Source organism: Dioscorea cayenensis, chromosome 14, assembly GCF_009730915.1.
Source record: "Dioscorea cayenensis subsp. rotundata cultivar TDr96_F1 chromosome 14, TDr96_F1_v2_PseudoChromosome.rev07_lg8_w22 25.fasta, whole genome shotgun sequence".
Taxonomy (NCBI): domain Eukaryota; kingdom Viridiplantae; phylum Streptophyta; class Magnoliopsida; order Dioscoreales; family Dioscoreaceae; genus Dioscorea; species Dioscorea cayenensis.
Genome location: NC_052484.1, coordinates 2014733 through 2035825, shown reverse-complemented (window position 1 = coordinate 2035825; position 21093 = coordinate 2014733). Strand labels below are relative to the sequence as shown.

Here is a 21093-nt window from a genome sequence, read left to right as displayed (position 1 = left end):
GAGGACATAATTGCAAGGAGATCAAACTGCTTTAGTTAGCCAATTCATTATAATTGTAGGAACACCAAAAGGTTAACAGTTTAGAAAATCAAATGCTCATCTGTTCGGAAAATGCTTCTTGTAATCTATACTTGTCGGATAACAAGGATGTCTTGATGATTATTTATCACATTTAGGAAAGTAAAAATATCTGAAACTTCTAATTTAGCTAGCAAATTTAAGCCAAAATAAAGAGTCAACATCATATACAACATGAGGTTTTAAGGTACAAGAAGTGGGCAAGATTCATTCAATCTCGGGACCAAGTGGCATAGCGAAAGCAACAAATCCTTTTACAGCAGCAAAGACTTCGAACTTGAGAGATGGGAAACCCATTTTAATAGGAAATAGTTGCAATTTGATTTATGTACAAGATGCAGAAGTTGTAAGTAAAGTTGCAATGCTGATAACTTCTAAATTTTCAGTAGGTTTGTGAGCTTGTTTCCTCATCATCCTCCTCATCGTATCTGCTCATATTTCTTGCAAAAGGAACCTTATCTATCAGCTTGTCAAGGAACTCAAAATAAGCTTCGCTTGGAGTCTTAGTGAACAACAGAACGCCCCAGATCGCCCAAAATCCAGTGACAAACCCAAAGGCAATGCCGAGGTACAACCCGAGCTTTTCAGATTCACATTCATCACTTCCATCAGCACAAGCTAGAATTTTGTTGAAAATTGTTTCGTTGCTCCCGCATTTATTCAGAGGAGGTCCACAGAGACCGGGATTTCCCAAGTAAGAAGTATAATCGAAGGTCTGAAGCTGGTATCCCGAAGGTATTCTCCCTGAGAAATTGTTATACGACAGATTCAAGTGACTCAACAAAGTCAAAACAGACATACCTGTTGGTATTGAACCTGTAAAGCCATTCACTGATACATCAAGAGACTCCAACAGCTTCAACTTGCCGATCTCATCTGGAATTCTTCCTGTCAACTGGTTGCTAGACAAATTTAAATTTTGCAATCCAATGAGATCACACAATTCTCGAGGGAAATGCCCAGTTAACTGATTGTTTGAGAGGTCTATGCTTGCCACATATTGGAGATTTTGACTGTACTCTTGCTCCCTTCCTTTAATGACCACTAGCAAGGTCTCCATGTATCCGAAGGGACCATAGTTATCCACACTAGCTTGCACAGCATTCCGCATGTCCTCTAACATGCGTTCATTGGGCTTGTGTGTTTGAGCCATCGCTGTGATATTACCGAAACTTGGTGGTATTGTTCCTGACAGACTATTATTGGCAAGGTCCAATATCTGAAGAGAACTGAGACGAGATAGTTGTGAAGGAATAGTGCCATTAAAGAAATTCGATCGAAGTCGAAGTATCCTCAGAAACGGAAGCAATTCGCCAATCCAAGCTGGTATCGACCCGGAGATTTCATTTCTGCCAAGATCAAGAGTCACCAAAGTAGTGCAATTTTGTAATGCTGTAGGTAACTCTCCCTTGAAATGATTACCTCCCAAATGCAGAGTTCTCAGTTCCTTCATATTGCCAAGTGTGGATGGAATTTCTCCGGATAAATTGTTGTTTGCAAGATCTAATGCCGTTAGAGCCCACAAATCAGCCAAGCATGTGGGAAGTTCCCCTGACAGCTGATTGTTTGAGAGATCTATGACATATAATTCAAGGTCTTGGCATATGGATGACGGGATTGGACCGCTGAGGAGATTGTTGGAGAGGAACAAATGAGACAATATAGGCAGCCGATAGCTGACGAATCGAAGAATGTTGCCAGTAAACATGTTGTTTGAGAGATCCAAATATTCCATGCTCGAAGCCAAAGTCGGCAACGTACCCTCGAATTTGTTATTACTCAAATCCAGGATTGAAATACTGGCAAACCCCAAAGTTGCAGGGAGCTTTCCTGAGATCAGATTGTGAGAGAGATCAAGCATCAAAAATTTTTCTGATAAGTTCCATACCCAATTAGGAGCTGCATCTTCAATCTTGGTATTTGACAAATCCATTACACTATAATCCTTCTGTGTTCGAAGCCACGAAGGAAACTTGGGGCCGAGTTTGCAAAGGTGCAAACCAATTAACTTCAGCTGGAAGGGAGGAATCCAAGATGAACTCATTCCAAAGGCAAGAGATGTTGAAGCTAAGCTCAACTGTTCCAGCTTTGAAAGGTTAGCAAAGTGAACATCAGAAATAACTCCATCCAATGAATTGAAAGAGAGATCAAGCAAAATAAGTTCGGAAAGTTGGCCAATACTCTCTGACAGAGTTCCATTAAATCCATTGTGAGTAAGCGTAAGATATTTCAATGCTGAGAGCTTCCCAATGGACCCCGGAATCACACCATTCAATGAATTATGGCCAAGATCAAGAGTATCTAATCTCTCAAACTTTACTAACCAATCTGACAAGTTACCTGTCAGATTATTGTTTCTCAAATTCAAGACCTCCAAGCTTTTTCCCGCGCAACCGGCTGAAATTTCAGCCAGTGAGGCTGTGTCTCCGGTGATATTATTTGATGACAAGTCAAGAGTTCTAAGTTTGCAGAGAAAACTGATTGTTTGAGTAATAGGCCCCACAAGTTCATTATTTCCTAGCTGAACTACCTCAAGAGAAATCAAACTTGCAAACTCATCAGGCATAGAACCTTGGAATTGATTGAATTGGAGATTGAGATACTGAAGGCTAGTCAAATTGAAAAGCCAATTTGGAAGTCGAGAATAGATTTCATTGTTGGAAAGATCAAGATAAGTCAGAGATGTCAAATTAAGAAACGATAATGATAGAGGGAACTCTTTAAGCTTGCAATGAGACAGCTTCAAAACAGATAGAGAAGGAATCAAGCTTATTGAAACAAACCAGTCACCAATATTCCCAAAGTTCACTGAATTCATATCAAGATATTGCAATGAAGAAAGACGAGAAAGCCAAGAAAGACTGTCGACATAAAGATCATGGAAATAGTAAAAGGAGTTGAGATCAAGATACCGCAAAGTCGATAGATTCCCGAGCTGATGAGGAATCCTTCCGCTGAAACCAGCATTAGAGAGATTAAGATAACTGAGTTTCTTCATTGAACCAATGAATTCAGGTACAGCAATGCCTCCAAAATCATTAGAGCTGAGGTCCAAGTGATTCAGTTCATTCAAGGCAATCAAAGAAGGACTAAGCTCACCGCCGATACGCCATGCGGTACTAAGACCATTGAAAAGATGCCAGTATCCAATATTTAAGCTAACAACATGGTTTGTTTCATTGTTGCAAGTAACTCCCTTCCAGTTGCAGCAATCACTGCCTTCCCATGAAGAAAGAAGGTTGTGAGGATCTTTGAGACTAGATTTGAAGTCAAGAAGGGAATTTTTCTCACTTTCTATGCATCTAATGTTTAGTGATTCAGAGCAGAGACTTGGAATGATGATGAAACAACAGAAAGATGATAAGATCAAGAAGAATGTTACAGAAGCAAGAATCTCCATGGTTTTAGGAAGGTGAAAAATTGGCATTGGCAAAAATCACACAACAGGTTATGTTTAATGTGGTAAAATGTCAAGGAAGAGATAAAATTGATTAATGGTTGATCAAGTCATACTCTATCATGCAAGAAGTTGGGTGGTCAAATCTCATTCAACAAATAATGTGTACGGCGGTGGGGGTCTTCCTGTGCATAAGGTACCATAGAATAGCTGGTAGTTGGTGTGACAGTGAGTTTGCAATCCAATCCCTGTACCGCTAAGCAAAGGCACATTGTTGAATATTCAATTCTTAGTTATGTGTATGCCCCTCTATTGTGTTTATCGTATTTGTTAAAAAAAAGTCATACCAATGGATAATTATGAGATGCATTGTATGTGGAGGAATTTTTCTACTATTAGGTCATTCTTGACAAATTCCTGCTTCATGTTCTCATTGAAAACATTATTTATGATATTTAACTACAGAAATATATTTATTTTTTTTATAATATCTTGACTTTATTTCTAATTGTGAAGGGGTGAATTGTGAACTTTCACTATGAGTGATGAAAGTCAAAATTGCACAAGTTTTATATATGGTTTGTCAAATATTTCTGTTTAAAATTTTTAATTTTGTATAAATTTTAATTTATAAAAATAAAACTTTGCATACATAGGGTTTAAGTCATTTGTGTACGTACATAGATGACTATTCACTAGGGATGTTTGTCTACGACCATTGGATCATTATCCAACGGCTATTGTTTATATAGATATTGTGTAAATTTATTATTCATTATTATTATGTACCACTGTATAACATGTTTGGCAATGTTTAATACTGTTTATGAATGGATCTTAGTCATTGGATAGTAATCTAACGGTAGATGTTCCTAGATAGAGACGTCCCTAGATGATGGGTCCTTATTTATATATGCATTTTTTTTTTGTTATTATATATAATATTGTGTATGCATACCATTTTAAACCTTGAAATTATGTGTTATTATAAAAAAAATATTTAATCTAGTTTTTTTAAAAAAAAAAAGTCAAGATGTCTATTTTAGATGATAAAAATATGATTTAATTTAAAATTAAGAAAAACCTGTATATGAGGATTTTAATGACTAATAATTTTCAGTTTTAAAATTAGGGAGGCTAAATCTTCAATGAGTATCAGTGATCAAATTGCACATAATGTAAAAATGACAGCTTTAAATATGCATGGAATCAGCTCAAATGGTTGACTTTAAATTTGTCAAAATCCAAAATGCTGGTCAAAATCATACCATTCAAACCAATATTTTATAACCAAATCCAATTATTTGTTATTTGTTAGGGGATAAAGGAAAGCAATGGATAAGAAATAAAATAAAAGGACACAAGAAACACACTACCCAAGATTTATGTTGGCGTTCATATTAATAAAATATGTGTTGTATATGTATTATCATGTTTTTTTAAAGAACCTGATCATAGTGATTTGGATTATAATTATCTAAATTAGATGTGTAGATTTATATAATAATATGTAGAATTTTTGAAAGCAATATGATGGATAGATTTGTAATTAGCCTCAAATGTTATTTTATAAATAAAGTGTGGATTATGATTACTGTATAATATGAATTTAGATTTAGATTTAGAATTAGTGTTTCGCTGTTTAGCTGTTTAAGGTTCTCATCTTTCTCTGTATGATATTAGTTAGAGAGTCACAAGACCCGATTGTCCGTATTAATAGATGTACAATTCCCTTATTTTTTTCTCGTTCCCAAGCAATTTTAAAAATTGGATCCGAGATTTTATAAGGATTATTTTCATCTAAGTTCCATCAAGTGATATCAGAGAGATATTGTTTTGGAATTGTATAGGATCTATTTTAATTAGATTTTTATTCAACAAATTAAAACTTAAGTGCTTGAAATTTGATGATATATCAATAAGATATATAGCTTTGATTGATAGAATCCCTAATTTTGCCATCTAAACATATTTGACCTTGATGTCATGATTATAATATTATCAAAAACTAGGGCCGGTGGTGGTTTAGGTCATTGCTTTTGAACTGTGATATTTAGTGATTGATATATATATATATATATATTTTGCATGCTTTTAGCCTAGGTTCATCATGCTAATGTGATATTTATATATTAATTAATGTATATTGTTTTGGTATTTTTGGTCTGGGTCATCTTCAATTGAATCAACATGTCCTTCATGCTCACGAAGAAATACATTATAATTATTTGAAATTGTATTTCTTACTTGAATCTTCCCAGAAACACTAGATTTTTTTTTTTTTTTAATTCCTGGTTGTTCTTGAATTTGAGGTTGACCAAAAGCAATAATGTACACAAAACAATATACGTTGATTAATATATAAACATCGATTAGCAGGATGAACCTAGGCCAAAAGCAAGCAAAACAAATTATATATATATATATATATATATATTAATCAATAAATATCACATTTCAAAAGCAATGGCACGAGCCATCAGTGGCCCTACTTTTCTTCTTTTAATACTATAATTATGACATTTAATTTGTCTAGATTGTAAAACTAGGGATTTTCTTAATCAAAACTATAGATCCGATTGATATATCATCGAAATTAAATACTTAAGCTTTACTTTGATGAGTAAAAACCTAACTAAAATAGATACCAAATAATTTCAAAATAAGATTTCTTTGATATCACTTGATGGAATTTGATTGGAATAATCCGTATAAAACTCCAGATCCTCATTTTGAAATTGTCTGGGAATAAGAAAAGATAGCAGAAGCATATTTGTATTTGAATCTATATATTGATGTTGATAAATGAACGGATCTTATGGTTCTTCTAACTAGACGTGGCCATTTTGAACCGAAACCGTGGAACCCGAACCGAACCGAACCGCCAAAAACCGAACGGAACCGAAAAAACCGTGAATCGTCCTAAAACCGGAACCGGAACCTTCATATAAGGTTCGGTTCCGGTTTCAAAATTTAAAAACCGTGGAACCGTGCGGTTCAACCCGGCGGTTCCAACCGACGGTTCCAACCGTGGTTCCAACCCGACGGTTCCATATGCGGTTCAACCGTAGCTCACATACTGGGTTCAACCAAAGGTTCGAAAACAAACGCTCATATTATATTATATAAATATAATATGAATAATGTCATACTATATAAATAACGTCATTTATGATTAGGTTTTTATTTTGTTAATATCATTAATTAGTAATTAATTAAGTAATTGCATGTTTAAAAAAATATTTTTAAATAATTAATTAAAGATATTAACCAAATTGATTATTGATTAGGTCCGATTCGAATACTTGATTAGTGGATTAGGTCCGATTTGTGACATTCAGTACAATTTATATGTGCATCGTCCATGCGAAACTTTTATACTCATGCAAGAGGATAAGTTTATAATTAATTGATTATGCCATAAATTATTAGTTACAAATTAAATATGGATTTATTAAAAACAATTTAATTAACGAGAAGTACTTAAATATTCAATTATTTAGTAGATTTCCATATTATTTTTTTATAATTTAATATAAAAAAACAAAAGACTAGACTTTTATATATCTTCCGTTTTTGAAACTTACAAAAATTAACATAGATTCATATTAAATTATATTTATTTTTATATAAATGAAAATATAGTGAGTAAAAATGCTCTCATGTAAAAACATTTGAATCATTAAAAAAATATATAAATAAATAAAATAAAATAAACATGAATATATATCTGTATATATATATATCAATTTGCCTGATTTTGTTGATCATTTAAAGATATATATATATATATTCCAATATATAGATAAAACTCCCAAGATTTTTCAATTTGTAAACTATGCAACTTATATAAGTATACTATAAATCAAAAAAAGAAAAAAAGGAAAAAAATAAAAAAATAATTCCTAAAAGAAAAAAACAAATAACATACATGAACATTAAAAAAATAATAACAACAAAATAAATAAAACATTGAAACCTTTGGGTGTACTTATATACTGTAATACCCCTGAACCTTTGGATAATTCTTTGAAAAAAATATATTCGAGTATTACTACGATTCGATAATATTTTTTGTACGGAGTAATTTTGGTGAGAAACCCAGCGGAAAGAACAAGGACTTAAATGTAAAAGTTTTTAAAAAAAATTTTGGGTTAAAAAAATAAATGAAAAGGATGGACATGAAATGTTTATGGAAACCGAGGACTGAAAAGTAAGATGGAAGGGATCTTTTTAAAAAAATGTTGTGTTATAACCTGGGGACCGTTGGGTAATTTGAAAGGACCTTTTTGAGAATACTATTTCATAATTCAGGGATCATTGGTGAGTTTTTTTCAGGGACTGTTTTGTAAGAAAATATATTTGGAGGGATTGAAAGTGAATTTTGGCTGAAAATGTAATTTAGAGGAAAAATCTAGGGTTTGAGAAATTGTTCATCTTCTTCTCCATCTTTGTGCTACTAAAGATCGAGGAAGAAAAAAATAAAATAAAAAAATGAAGAAATGAGGAGAAAAAAATGGGAGATTTGAGGGTGGGGGATGGGAGATCATGGGAGGAGCTCATGGGAGGGATGGTTTTAGTTGGTAAGAGACTTTTCTTGGTGTATTTTTTTGATGAATGAGTGTATGTATGCATGTATATATGTGTATTTGATGGATTTGATGAAGATAATGATGGATTTGAGTAGGAAAAAAACATGTTTAATGGTTATAGATGATTGTTGCTTCGATTTGTGTTGAAAAAAATCATTAGTATTTGTGATGAATCTAAGCTTGAATGAAAGGATGAGATTTTTCGGTTTCTATCGTAGCAATTCTGTAGTAACAGAGATTAGGGTTTAGTTTAGTTAATTAAGTTGATGATTATGATGATTAAGATGTTAATGATGATGGTTAGATTGGAATTGGTTGAGTTAGCCAGAGTTGATTTGGTTGGATCAAACCAAGTTATAATTGATTTGGTTGAGTTGAATTGAATTGATTGAGTTGAGTTTGATTTGGTTTAACCAAGTTCATTTAATTGAATTGGAATTGGGTTTGGATGAGAATTGAATTGGTTGGGTTTGATTGAATTGATCCGAGTCGGGGGTTTGATTAAATCGAGTTGAGTGTGGTTGGACTTGAATGGTTTGGTTGAATTGAATTAGTTGAAGTTGATTTGGGTTTGGTTTTGGATGTTGGGCTAAGGGTTTTTGGGCTGAACCAAGTTGGTTCAATATATTTTTGTATAAGAATTGAGTTGGTTCAAGGCTGATTGGTTTAATTAAACCTGGTTCAGTGAAATTGAGTTTGGTTCAGTGAATTTGAGCTTGGTTCAGTGGAATTGAGGATGGTTCGGGGTTGGTCAGGAATGAGTCAGTCCAAATTGAGTTGAGCTTAAGTGCAATTGGAGACCAATTTGATTATCATGGTCGAGTTTGAACCGATTGGAGTGAGTGGGCCCAATAGAGTTGATTATTATTTTTTGTATTTTTCTTTTGAGTTTAAATATGTTATTTATTTTTTTATTATATTATTCTATTAGGTGTTGTTCGGTCTTGGGAGGGAGTTCAGGGTCTAGCAGGAACCCAAGGACACCGGGAGTGAGTTGGTAGTGGCTATTATTTTTAAATAATTGATTAATTATTATTATTTTTGAAAATAATTGTTTAATGAGTTAGTATTTTGGAAATAAATGTTTAAGTATTTCATTTTATCATGTTTAATTGCGTATAAGGTCGAAATATACTTATATTTATTTTTCCCTACGATGTGCCATGATAACCGTATTGATACATCGGGTTTTGTATAATTATACGTATTTGTGAATAGTGAAAATACATGTATATGTGATTTAATTATTCAATTCTTGTATTTATTTTTTTGATGGGTATATATGCTTTGATTTGGAGTGATTTGCGAAAACCATGTGAGCATATTAAAGATGTTTTATCAGGCATTGTTAGTAGAATTGGTTTTCATTCCTGGTATAGGAATGGTATCGTGGATCTGGGCTTTACTGGCATTATGCATTGTTATACTTTTGACATTGGCTTTGTGGAAAATAATGGTTATTTCCGTGATGTGAATACTTGTCCTGGAAAAGGATCATGTGTTATGATTTATCTGGATGGTATTATTGCTCGTATTTACTTGATGGTTTTGATGGTGACGGGCTGAGGGCCCGACTCTGCGATAGTGGGTCCCCACGGGCCGACCTTTAGAGGTGGCGTGGTGGACCCAGGGTGTTGATTACTACGAGGGCCGGGTTCGGGTGGGAGTCGCGAGCCCCGACTGGATATTCATCGAGTGGCCGGGGTCACCCGACCGGTGAACCGATGGGTCAGCGTTAGGACATGAGTTCCTTGACGGCTCAGACCCTAGCCGCGGCCACGGCGAAGGTTTAGAGAGTTTTTCTAGACCATGTTATGTTGGGTGAGTGTTGGGTATTCATTTGTATTTTTTGAATTTGAGATTTATGCTTTATTTTTTTGAATTGTGATGAGGCGATCTCTCACAAAAAATTGTGTTTTCGAGAAAATCAAATTGATGTTGATTTATGTTGAATTTATGTTTCGAAAGTTCTTTAAAAGATTGTATTTTTGCTAGAATTACGGTATTTTTGGAAAAAAATTGGAAAATTATTTGAGCGAGTTGGTATTTATATATTTTTATATATCTGTATTTAAGTATTTGAAATTATTAAGTCACTCTGACAATACCTGAATGTCTTTATGAATGCGGGGAGGCGAGGACCCTAGATTGCTGATCGACTATAGAGCTAGTCGAGGTTGAGTCAGGACTGCAGTGGGTCCCCCTTTCTTTATTTCTTGTCATTGGTGTTGTGATCTTGTAGCGGTTGTACCACGTAAATTTGAGTTATTAGTATTCATGATATTTATGTATTTGAACCCTGTAGTTGGTGTAAAGTTGTAAATTGTGATTTATGAGGTCCGATTTTGTTTAAAAGCAGGGTGTCGGGTTCGGTTAAAAGGGAATTTTTAGCGATGGGTGCTCACATTTACCTCAGTAGAAGGGGTGGGTGTGACAATACCTACTAACTTAACATACTATCTTATATTAGTATTAAATTAATTCTTGTATTTTTTTGTGTTAATTAATTTGAATTATTGAATTATTTAGTTAAAAAAACCGAACCAGTATGAACCGTCAAACCGGAACCGTTGAACCAAACCACTGAGCCGGGACCGAAACCGAACCCGGAACCGAACCGCCAAGAACCTTGCTTTAGGCGGTTCGGTTCCCGGCTCAAGTCTCCTTGAATCGAACCGCGGTTCGAGAACCGTAACCGGCGGTTCCTGAACCGTGGCCATGTCTACTTCTAACTAATAGCATTCAGAAAAAGAGATGGAAACTTTTATCGGATAAACACTAATTCTGAATCTAAATTCTTATCAAACATTAGCCAGAGACCACACTTTATTTATAAAAAAACATACGAGGCTAATTACAAGTTTACCCATCATATTACTCTAAAAAAATACTACACATTATTACATAATCCTGCAAATCTAATTTAGATGATTATAACTCAATCTAGGGAGACTAAGGCAACTGAGTTCTAGCATCGAGGCTATGAATTATGGAATGCTAATCCCTAATCAAAGGCTGACGCCCTCATTAACCCGACTCTAAGGCCTGACTTTGGGACCCTCATGGGCTAGCTTGCTTGGTGTCTTCACTCAACGCATTCGCTCGGAGCCTAACGCTGACCCTAGCCCGACCGATCTCAATGAAAGCACCAATTGTGCACATAAAGGTGGGATCCACATCCCAAAAGACCGGTCCAATGGTGAGGATTAGCCCCGCCCTCATATACACATAGATACTCCCTCAATTACCAGAATAAAGTAATTCATATACTTCAACCTGGGCAAAGAAGGACTAATGTTACCTCTAAGACACCAAGCAGTACTATGATCATCAAAGAAATGCCGATTTCCAAGGTCTAAGCTAACAGCATGCTTGGTTTCATTGTTGCAGCTAACTCCTCTCCAGTTACAGCAAATCACTACCTTCCCATGAAGAAAAAAGGCTATGAGGATCTCTGAGACCATCTTTGAACTCAAGAAGCACCACTCTTTCAATCTCTCTGCATTGAAGTTTAAATTCATTGATGCAGAGTGTAGAACATATAAGACCAAGCGGAAACACAAGTTGAACAGAAGTAGCAACGGTGAGGAACCTAATTTGAAGTTGTTCCATCCAAAAATAATATAAAATCTTTTTTTTTTCCTTGCCAAAAATGTTAGCAAATGCTTAATTATTTACTGTAACAAGGTTAAGAAGTCAATATCAAAACTGAAAGACCACCATGTTGTATGTTGTACTCTAAAGGAACTTCCATGAGGACCCAAAGACCAAGTAGGTCAATCATTGGGTCTTATACATGATTTCTAATCATAGAGTTGTTGGGTTTTGGACCACACATTATGTAGGGATATAAGGATATATGTGCACATGTTGTGTAGACGTATACAACTAATATTTAAAATTGTGTATATCTTATCATATTTAATTTTAAATGGTCCCATAAAGATTTTTATTAATAGAGTGTGGTCCTGACTGAGCACACAAGGATTTTCTGAATTAGGGTTCCCATCCCCTCTCTTTACGTATTAGAAAAACGACACTGTGTGGGACGGAGTAAGGGCCCCTCTCACCTCCTACGAGTCGTCCGGCGGAAGGCCCAATGATCATCATCATCAATTGATTTTAATGTAGGTACGCTTCCGTAATTTATTGTTTATTTTCAAATAATTTCCAATCAAGAAGATACTGGCTTTTCATAGAGATTATTCCCATTGTGAAATCCATCAAGTTCAATCAAGAGCGCCTTACATGTAATTACAATTACTTTTAGCTCAGATCAAGTATCATCACTCTAACAGTTTTTGCTTGTGATGAAATAAACAAAATAGTCTAGTGTTCATAAAAAATGCAAGCTGAAAATTTCCTCATTTGTTGGGCGGTCTTCCGAGGATTCTTAGCAGTAACGTGACGGCATACGTAGGATATAGTAAAAGACAGTTTGCATTCATATAAGAAGAGATCACAGCTGCAGAGTGTAGACACAAAATTCTAGTTTTAAATGTCTTCAAGTCATAGATTTTTTCTGACCATTTTTAATTCCAGCTGACAAAGGTGTAACTGACAAATCTTCTACACTACAAAATAGAATTCAATCTTAGTGACTTCACAAGTATCATCTTTGAATTTTATGCCTGATGTTTCAGATTATTATGTTGTGTATATCTAATATAAGTAAATCTTGAAGTTATAAATCTTAAGCTAGTTCATATTCAATTTAATTCTTCCTGAATTCATGGTATTTAGAACTAATCTTCTTAGTCTTCTATTGACTTTTTCAGTTTCGCCGATGTCCTTTTCATGCATTTGTATTTTGGACATGATTAGATTAAACTCAAGAAATAAAAACTTGCCATGTAAGAAGGCAAAATCAAGATAGAGAACATAATGACAAGGAGATCAAACTGCTTTAGTTAACCATTTCATAACACTCACTCAGTAGGAACACCATGATATTAAAATGTTAGAAAATCAACGATCATGTATTCGTGAATACGTATCTTGTAGAGTATATGATGGTTTGGCGATTCTTTATCAAGTTTAGAAAAGCAAAAAATATCTGAAACTCTTTGTTTAGTTAGCAAATTTAAGCCAACATCATATGCAAAATGAGCTATTAAGGTCTGATGCAAAATGTGTAGACATGTAGTTGCCATTGATTTATGTACATGAACCAGAAGTTCTAAGTATACTTGCAAATTTTTCAGTAGCTCAGTAAGTTTCCTCCTCATCATCCTTCTCGTCGTATCTGCGCATCTTTCTTGCACAATGAAACTTATCTATCAGCTTATCAATGAACTCAAAATAAGCTTCACTTAGTGTATCAGTGAGCAACAGAACACCCCAGATTGCCCAAAATCCAGTGACAAATCCAATGGCAATGCCGAGGTACAACCCGAGCTTTACTGATTCACATTCATCATCTCCATCAGCACAAGCCGGAATTATGATGAAAATTGTTTCATTGTTTCGGCATGAATTCAGAGGAGCTCCACAGAGACCGGGATTCCCCAAGTAAGAAGTATAATCAAGTGTTTGTAGCTGGTATCCTGAAGGTATTCTTCCAGAGAAATTGTTATACGATAGATTCAAGTAACTCAACAAAGTCAAAACAGACATAGCTGTCGGTATTGAACCTGAAAAGCCGTTCATCGATAAATCAAGAGACTCCAACAGCTTCAACTTGCCGATCTCATCTGGAATTTTTCCTGTCAAATGGTTGCTAGACAAATTTAAATTCTGCAATCCAACGAGATCGCCCAATTCTTGTGGAAAATGTCCGGTTAACTGATTGTCGGAAAGGTCTATGCTTGCCACATATTGTAGATTTTGACTGTACTGTCTCTCCTTTCCTTTCATGACCACTAGCAAGCTCTCAGTGTATCCAGAGGGACCATAGTTATACAAACTAGATCGCACGTTACCCTGCATATCGTCCAGCATGCGTTCGTTCGGCTTGTGTGTTTGGGCCATTGCAGTGATATTACCAAAACTTGGTGGTATTGTTCCTGACAGATTGTTATCAGCAAGGTCCAATATCTGCAGAGAACCGAGACGAGATAGTTGTGAAGGAATATTGCCATTAAAGAAATTCGATCTAAGTCGAAGTATCCTTAGCAAAGGAAGCAATTCGCCAAGCCAAGCTGGTATCGACCCGGAGATTTCATTTCCGCCAAGATCAAGAGTCACCAAAGTAGTGCAATTTTGTAATGCTGTAGGTAACTCTCCCTTGAAATGATTACCTCCCAAATGTAGAGTTCCCAGTGCCTTTAGACTGCCAATTGAGGATGGAATTTCTCCGGAAAAATTGTTGTTTGCCAGAGTTAATGCTGTTAGAATCTGCAAATTAGCCCAGCATGTTGGAAGTTCTCCTGACAACTGATTGTTTGAGAGATCTATGACGTATAATTCATCGTCTTGGCATATGGAAGATGGAATTGTACCGCTGAGGAGATTGTTGGAAAGGAACAAATGAGACAATATAGGCAATGGAAATCTGAAGAATGGAAGAATGCTGCCAGTAAGCATATTGTTTGATAGATCCAAATATTCCATGCTCGAAGAGAAAGTAGGCAACGGACCTTCGAATTTGTTATTACTCAAATCCAGGATCGAAACACTAGCAAACTCCAAAGTTGCAGGGAGGTTTCCTGAAATCAGATTGTGAGAGAGATCAAGCAACAAAATTTTTTCTGATAAGTTCCATATCCAATTAGGAGCTACATCTTCAATCTCACTACTCGACAAATCCATTACAGTGTAATCCTTCTGCGTTCGGAGCCACGAAGGAAATTCTGGGCCGAGTCTGCAAAGCCGCAAACTGATTATCGTCAGCTGGAAGGGAGGAGTCCAAGATGAGCTCATTCTGACGGCAAGGGATGTTGAAGCTAAGCTCAATTGTTCGAGCTTTGAAAGGTTAGCAAAGTGAACATCTGAAACAACTCCATTCAATGAATTAAAAGAAAGATCAAGCAAAATAAGCCCGGAAAGCTGGCCAATACTCTCTGGCAGAGTCCCATTAAAGCCATTAGCAGTAAGCATGAGATATTTCAATGCCGATAGCTTCCCAATCGATGCCGGAATCAAACCATTCAATGAATTATGGCCAAGATCAAGAGTATCTAATCTCTTGAAGTTCACTAACCAATCTGACAATTTACCAGTCATATTATTGTTTCTCAAATTCAAGACCTCCAAGCTATTTCCAGCACAACCAACTGAAATTTCTGCTAATGAGGCTGTGTCTCCGGTGATATTATTCGACGACAAGTCAAGAATTCTCAGTTTGCAGAGCAAACTGATTGTTCAAGGAATAAACCCGACAAGTTCATTATTGCCAAACTGAATGACCTCAAGAGAAGTCATTCTTGCAAACTCATCAGGCATAGAACCTTGGAATTGATTGAATTGGAGATTAAGATACTGAAGGCTGCTCAAATTGAAAATCCAATTCGGAAGCGGAGAATGGAATTCATTGTTCGAAAGATCAAGATAAGTCAGAGAAGTGAAATTGCGAAACGAAAATGACAAAGGGAACTCTTTAAGCTTACAATGAGACAGCTTCAAAACAGATAGAGAAGGAATCAAGCTTATCGAAACAAACCAATCACCAACATTCTCAAAGTTCACTGAATTCATATCAAGATATTGCAATGAAGAAAGACGAGAAAGCCAAGCAACACTGTCGACATAAAGATCATAAAAATAGTAAAATGAGTTAAGATCAAGATACCGCAAATTTGACAGATTCCCGAGCTGATGCGGAATCCTTCCACTGAAACCGGCATTAGAGAGATTAAGATAACTGAGTTTCTTCATTGAACCAATGAATTCCGGAACAGCAATGCCTCCAAAATCATTAAAGCTGAGGTCCAAGTGATTCAGATCATTCAAACCAATCAAAGAAGGACTGATCTCACCGCCGATACGCCAAGCAGTACTAAGATCATTGAAAAGATGCCAATATCCAAGATTTAAGCTAACAACATGGTTTGTTTCATTGTTGCAGGTAACTCCCTTCCAGTTGCAGCAATCACTGCCTTCCCATGAAGAAAGAAGGTTGTGAGGATCTTTGAGACTAGATTTGAAGTCAAGAAGAGAATTTTTCTCACTTTCTATGCATTTAGTGTTTGATGATTCAGAGCAGAGACTTGGAATGATGATGAAACAACAGAAAGATGATAAGATCAAGAGGAATGTTACAGAAGCAAGAATCTGCATGGTTTCAGAATATGAAATATGTGGTGTTGGCAAAAATCACAGTACAGTTTATGATTTATAAAAAAATCAAGAAAGATTTTTGTAAATGGATTAATTAATCATTAATGGTTGACAAAGTCATGTTTCTTGTTTTTTTATTGAAAATGTCTCCAAAGGTGGCCAACAAGATTGGAATTTTTGTTAGGAAAAAAATTATTTTTAGATTTTTTTAACTACATAAATATATATTTCTTTTAATATCTTGTCTTTATTTCTAATATATGAAGTTACTATCTGCTGAAATGTCTGAAGAATTTTTTTTTTTTAATTGAAGGTGTGAATTGTTAAGTTTCACTTTTGAGTGATGGAAGTCAAAACATTTGAGAAGATTTATATGTGATTAGTCAAATATTTCTGTTTAAACTTATTAATTTAACATAAATTTTAATTTATAAAAAAATAAAAGAATATTATATATATAAGCTCAGTACTCATCCTTTTTCATGTTATTATATGTAACATAGTGTATGTATACCCCTTTAAAAGCTTGGAAGTATGTGTTATTATAATAAATAAAATATATATTTAATCTACTTTAAAAAAAATTAGTCAAAATATCTGTCTCAGATGATAAATTGAGTTAATTTAAAATACAAAAAAAAAAATTTATATGAGATTTTGATATTCCACTAATTTTTCAGTTTTAAAATTAGAGATAACAACCACTACTTAGTATAGTGGTATGTTATTTGAATAATGAATGGGTTGATTTAGGGTTAAATTTTTAGGTCGATAATACTGTTATAATATTATACATATACTATAAATAATGTATAAATTCTGTAATAATACTGTTTATTTACTGTTTATAAATCCCTGTAAAAGAATACATTTGTTTTTTTAAAAAAAAAAATTGAGTGGCTAAGGTTTTAATGTATTTCAATGATCAAATTACACAGAATTCAAAATGATGCAGCTTTAAAGATGCATGACAGCAGCTCGTAAGGTTGACTTTCAATTAGTCAAAGTCCAAAAATATAGGCAAAAACATAGGTTTTTTTTTTAAAGAACAAAAACTAAAGGTGGCGATGTGAACGTGTCTAATTGTGTTTGTTTCAGGATAGGAATATAACACCACAAGGATAGACATAGATGCGACATGATTAATAATCGTGTTTGACTTATTAACACATACATATATGATCCATATATAAAATGTGTCACACAATATAAATTATTTAACCAGCTTAATTTATAATTAGGACATATAATATAACACGACTCATTTAATACTCTTATAATTGAATTGTGTAACATAACACAACACATTTAACATGTTTTTACATAAAATCCATAAATCAACAATAATAACAAATTTAATTAAATCCAAAATATATCAATTCAATAATATTTAAATATTTAAAATCCAATATATGTTCACACGACTATAACACAAAATTGTTTAATTTAAACGTGTCTTAATCTTGTCAACCTGTTTACGACACAAACACATTTATAGTAAATCCATATACGCTTTAAACCATATTGTGTCGTGACGCACAATCGAGTTAGTATCTATTTTACTACTAATAAAAATATAGTATACAAACCAATATTTTATAACCAAATCTAATTATATAATATTTAATTCTAATAAGAAAGACGAGTGAGTTGTTTAGTGCATGAATAAGACTCTTCAGTTCATATAAATATAAAAGTTTTATTTTTTTTAATTTAACTCCTTGAAGTTATATGGATTTGACACATTCCTCGATATTTTCATCCATATGAAATTTAAAAAAAGCATATGGGAAAAAAATAACAAATAGAATAAAAAATAACAAATAGAAAAAAAATTAAACTCGATTTCTTATGTTAATCTAAGAAGAGAACCTTCCAGCGAAATGGGCAAAGAAAAGATAGGTACACTAAATCTGCTTAATTGAATACAAATTGTGATGGAGTTTATGATAAACATAATTGCATGTTTGCTAGTTTTTAATGATTAATTTCAGTTAAAATATAATTATAGTTTGAATAAGTTATCTATTTTAAATTTTAAATTTAAGTAGAATTAGTCAATCTTAATTTTAGTAAAACCTGATAATCTATAACTCACTATGAGTCTATCAAATGGTGATAGTTTGGTGTATTAGTATAGAGATTTTTTAACCCACCTGTTATGAGAAGTTTGTCTCATTAAGTGTTTATTCCTCTATCGATATATTTGCACTTGATCACTAAAATAATAAGTCAAAATATCAAAAATGGTTCCCTCTATTTTGTGTTTTTCGTTTTTTTTTCATCTTTCTAATATAAAATCCTTCTTCTTGGTTTTTGTATTTGCACATTTCCATCATTTAGCTAATGGATCTGTCTTTTTTTGATCCCTTCAACTGATGAACGTCCGTTAGCTGGAGGGACAAAAATATGCAAATACAAGAACTAAAAAGACGGATCTATCAGGTAAAGGATATAAATGTGCAAATACAAAAACAAAAAGGACGGATTTTTTTTTTTTTAACTATTTTGGCATTTTCACCAAAATAGTGTTTTTTCTTCTCATTTTTCTATTTTTTTTTTTAATTTCAACAAGTGATATCATAGCTTATAAGTCAAATGTCTCATGTTATTTATTTTCAAACAAGTGACATCAGAACTTGATTATTTTATCTCCCCCCAAGATTTTCATAAACTTTCTTTACTATATCTTTTTAACTTTATATTGTGTGTCCTCATGTAGTTTTTCTTTTATGATACTAATTAGCTATGGTTTGGTGTATAAGATTGACCATCTTTCTTATTTCCACTTCCACATGTATCAATATAATGCAACTTCTTAATGACAAATTTCTGCTAGTTTTATCTTAAAGTTTTTGTATGTAAAACATTTCCTAAAAGCATATTTAGGCTTTGTGTTGGATTGACTTAAAAAAATATATATATTTTTTTAATTTAATATAACAACTTTTAGAAAAAATTAAATGTTTCTCTGTATTTTATTTTTGGATAAATTAATGCATAAATACTTTTATAACCTTAAAACAACTTTCCAAAAGTGTTTTTTCCCAAAAGCACTACATGACTAGCTTTTAAAAAAAAAAAAAATACTTTTTTAACTTTCTTATCAGTTTCTGCTTTTCTGAAAAAACCAATACAAATAATTTTTTTAAACCCAGAAATGCTTAATTTATTTAAAAACATTTCTAGTTTTTTTCAAAAACTAATCCAAACAAGCTATTATATCAATGAGCATGAAAATCCCTCTCATTATCAATTTATTTTTTGGCACATCCAAGTAAGGGCATGTGTTGGCTGCAAAATAAAAAAAAATTGGCATAATTTTATTATGTAGGAAATGCAAGTGATTATTGCAGAAATTATAGCATATTTTATTCCTACAAAATGAGTGTTTGGTTACCAAAAAAAAAAAAATTACATAGATCAACCGGACGGTAACTAGACCACCAGTGGACCTATGGTCGGTCTTTGGAGGCCGGCCGGAGCACCGGTGGATCACCAGTGTATCATTGGAGGCCAACCGGCCGGACCACAAGTGGATCTCTGATGTGTCACCGGAAGCCGGTGGACCGGTGGTTGGACCGGTGACCAGTTGTCGAAAGCCTGCCGGACCACTGTGGATCGTCGGCGTGTCACCGGAGGCCGGTGGGCCGGTGATCGGACCATCGGTGGATCGATGACCAGTCGCCAGAGACCGGTTGGACCGCCGGTGGAACCAGTGGCCGATCATTAGAGGCTGGCCGAGCCACCGGTGGACTGGTGGCTGGTTGCTTGATCAAAAAAGAGAAAGTGACTTTTTACAATAAAAAAATATTCCACTAAAAGTGAAATATTTTTTTATGCCGTAATGTTTATACTATGCTATAATTTTATATTTTAAAATAAATACCCAAGCAAGCAATATTGCATAATTCTAAAAAAATATTAAATTATGATATATTGTACAGATTATGCCATAATTCTGGCATATCCAAACAGTCCCTAATAGTTATGTCCAAAAAAAGTATTAACATTAATTGACCTGACATTATCAAGCATAGCCAAAGAGGTCCATACTTGAGAAGATACGTTGGGATTATTCTTTATGTTTTGTTATTTTCAATTGCATTCCTGGATTGTTAAAACATTTTAAATAAATATACATATATACATGGAGAACGCATCCTCTACTAACATTAGTAGAGTTTTAAATTCTACGAATGTTACTATTAATCATTGAAATTCGATCCAAAAATTTTACACTATATCAGTAAATAGTATTATTGTGCTTATAAATAGTTACATAATAAAAAATGAAATACACAGATGATTTGATCTGAATCATTCAATCAAAACACTATTTTTATAAGACCCACAGCAAACATTCTAAAACCCAAAACTAAATTAATCAATCCCAACCTAACCCATAATTAGCTCTCACTATAGCTATTTAATGGTTACAAAACTCGTTGTGAACATTTTACAAACATCCACAGATAACATTTTCTCAAATACATATATTATGACTGTCACAAGATTGTGCAAAACAACAAGAAGCACTCAACACAAATACAATCCCCTCAAAACTAGACAAAATATATATATATAAAGAGAAATTAAAATATATAAAAAGAAAAAAAAATAACCCAAATTAAAATATCAAAATTAGTAAATTAAAATAATTTTTTTAAAAAAAGAAGCAGAAAAAGATCTCAGAGAGATGTTTAAAAATCATTTATAAATGTGAAACCCAACTAAAAAAGTCAAAAACATGGTAAATGAATGGGTTTAGGAAAGAATTATGAACTATTTCTGAAAAGTGAAGCATTG

At 33.7% G+C, this 21093-nt stretch overlaps 3 protein-coding genes across 3 annotated transcripts; all 3 read right to left on the bottom strand.

The window, feature by feature from the left end:
- Positions 1-133: 133 nt before the first annotated feature.
- On the bottom strand, positions 134-3555 carry LOC120275636 (receptor-like protein EIX2). The gene has a single exon (XM_039282265.1). It carries the CDS (start codon positions 3503-3505, stop codon positions 461-463), a length of 3045 nt encoding a protein of 1014 aa, XP_039138199.1. The 5' UTR covers positions 3506-3555; the 3' UTR covers positions 134-460.
- Positions 3556-13172: 9617 nt separating this feature from the next.
- Positions 13173-15247, bottom strand: LOC120276024 (receptor-like protein EIX2). Its single transcript, XM_039282772.1, has one exon. It carries the CDS (start codon positions 15229-15231, stop codon positions 13276-13278), a length of 1956 nt encoding a protein of 651 aa, XP_039138706.1. The 5' UTR covers positions 15232-15247; the 3' UTR covers positions 13173-13275.
- Positions 15248-15351: 104 nt separating this feature from the next.
- Positions 15352-20014, bottom strand: LOC120275585 (receptor-like protein EIX2). Its single transcript, XM_039282208.1, has 2 exons — positions 19703-20014; positions 15352-16278 (listed from the first exon to the last, which is right to left on the bottom strand). The coding sequence occupies exons 1-2, from the start codon at positions 20012-20014 to the stop codon at positions 15370-15372; spliced, it is 1221 nt and encodes a 406-aa protein (XP_039138142.1). The 3' UTR covers positions 15352-15369.
- Between the last annotated feature and the right edge of the window lie 1079 nt (positions 20015-21093).

What these genes read in the sequence shown, in the direction of transcription:
- LOC120276024 (XM_039282772.1), bottom strand. Translation starts at nt 15,231, where the DNA reads ATGACTGGTAAATTGTCAGATTGGTTAGTGAACTTCAAGAGATTAGAT.
- LOC120275636 (XM_039282265.1), bottom strand. Translation starts at nt 3,505, where the DNA reads ATGCCAATTTTTCACCTTCCTAAAACCATGGAGATTCTTGCTTCTGTA.
- LOC120275585 (XM_039282208.1), bottom strand. Translation starts at nt 20,014, where the DNA reads ATGATCGGCCACTGGTTCCACCGGCGGTCCAACCGGTCTCTGGCGACT. An exon ending in TTACCGTCCGGTTGATCTAT is followed by an intron (nt 16,279 to 19,702) that starts GTAATTTTTTTT and finishes GAAACCATGCAG; the next exon opens with ATTCTTGCTTCTGTAACATT.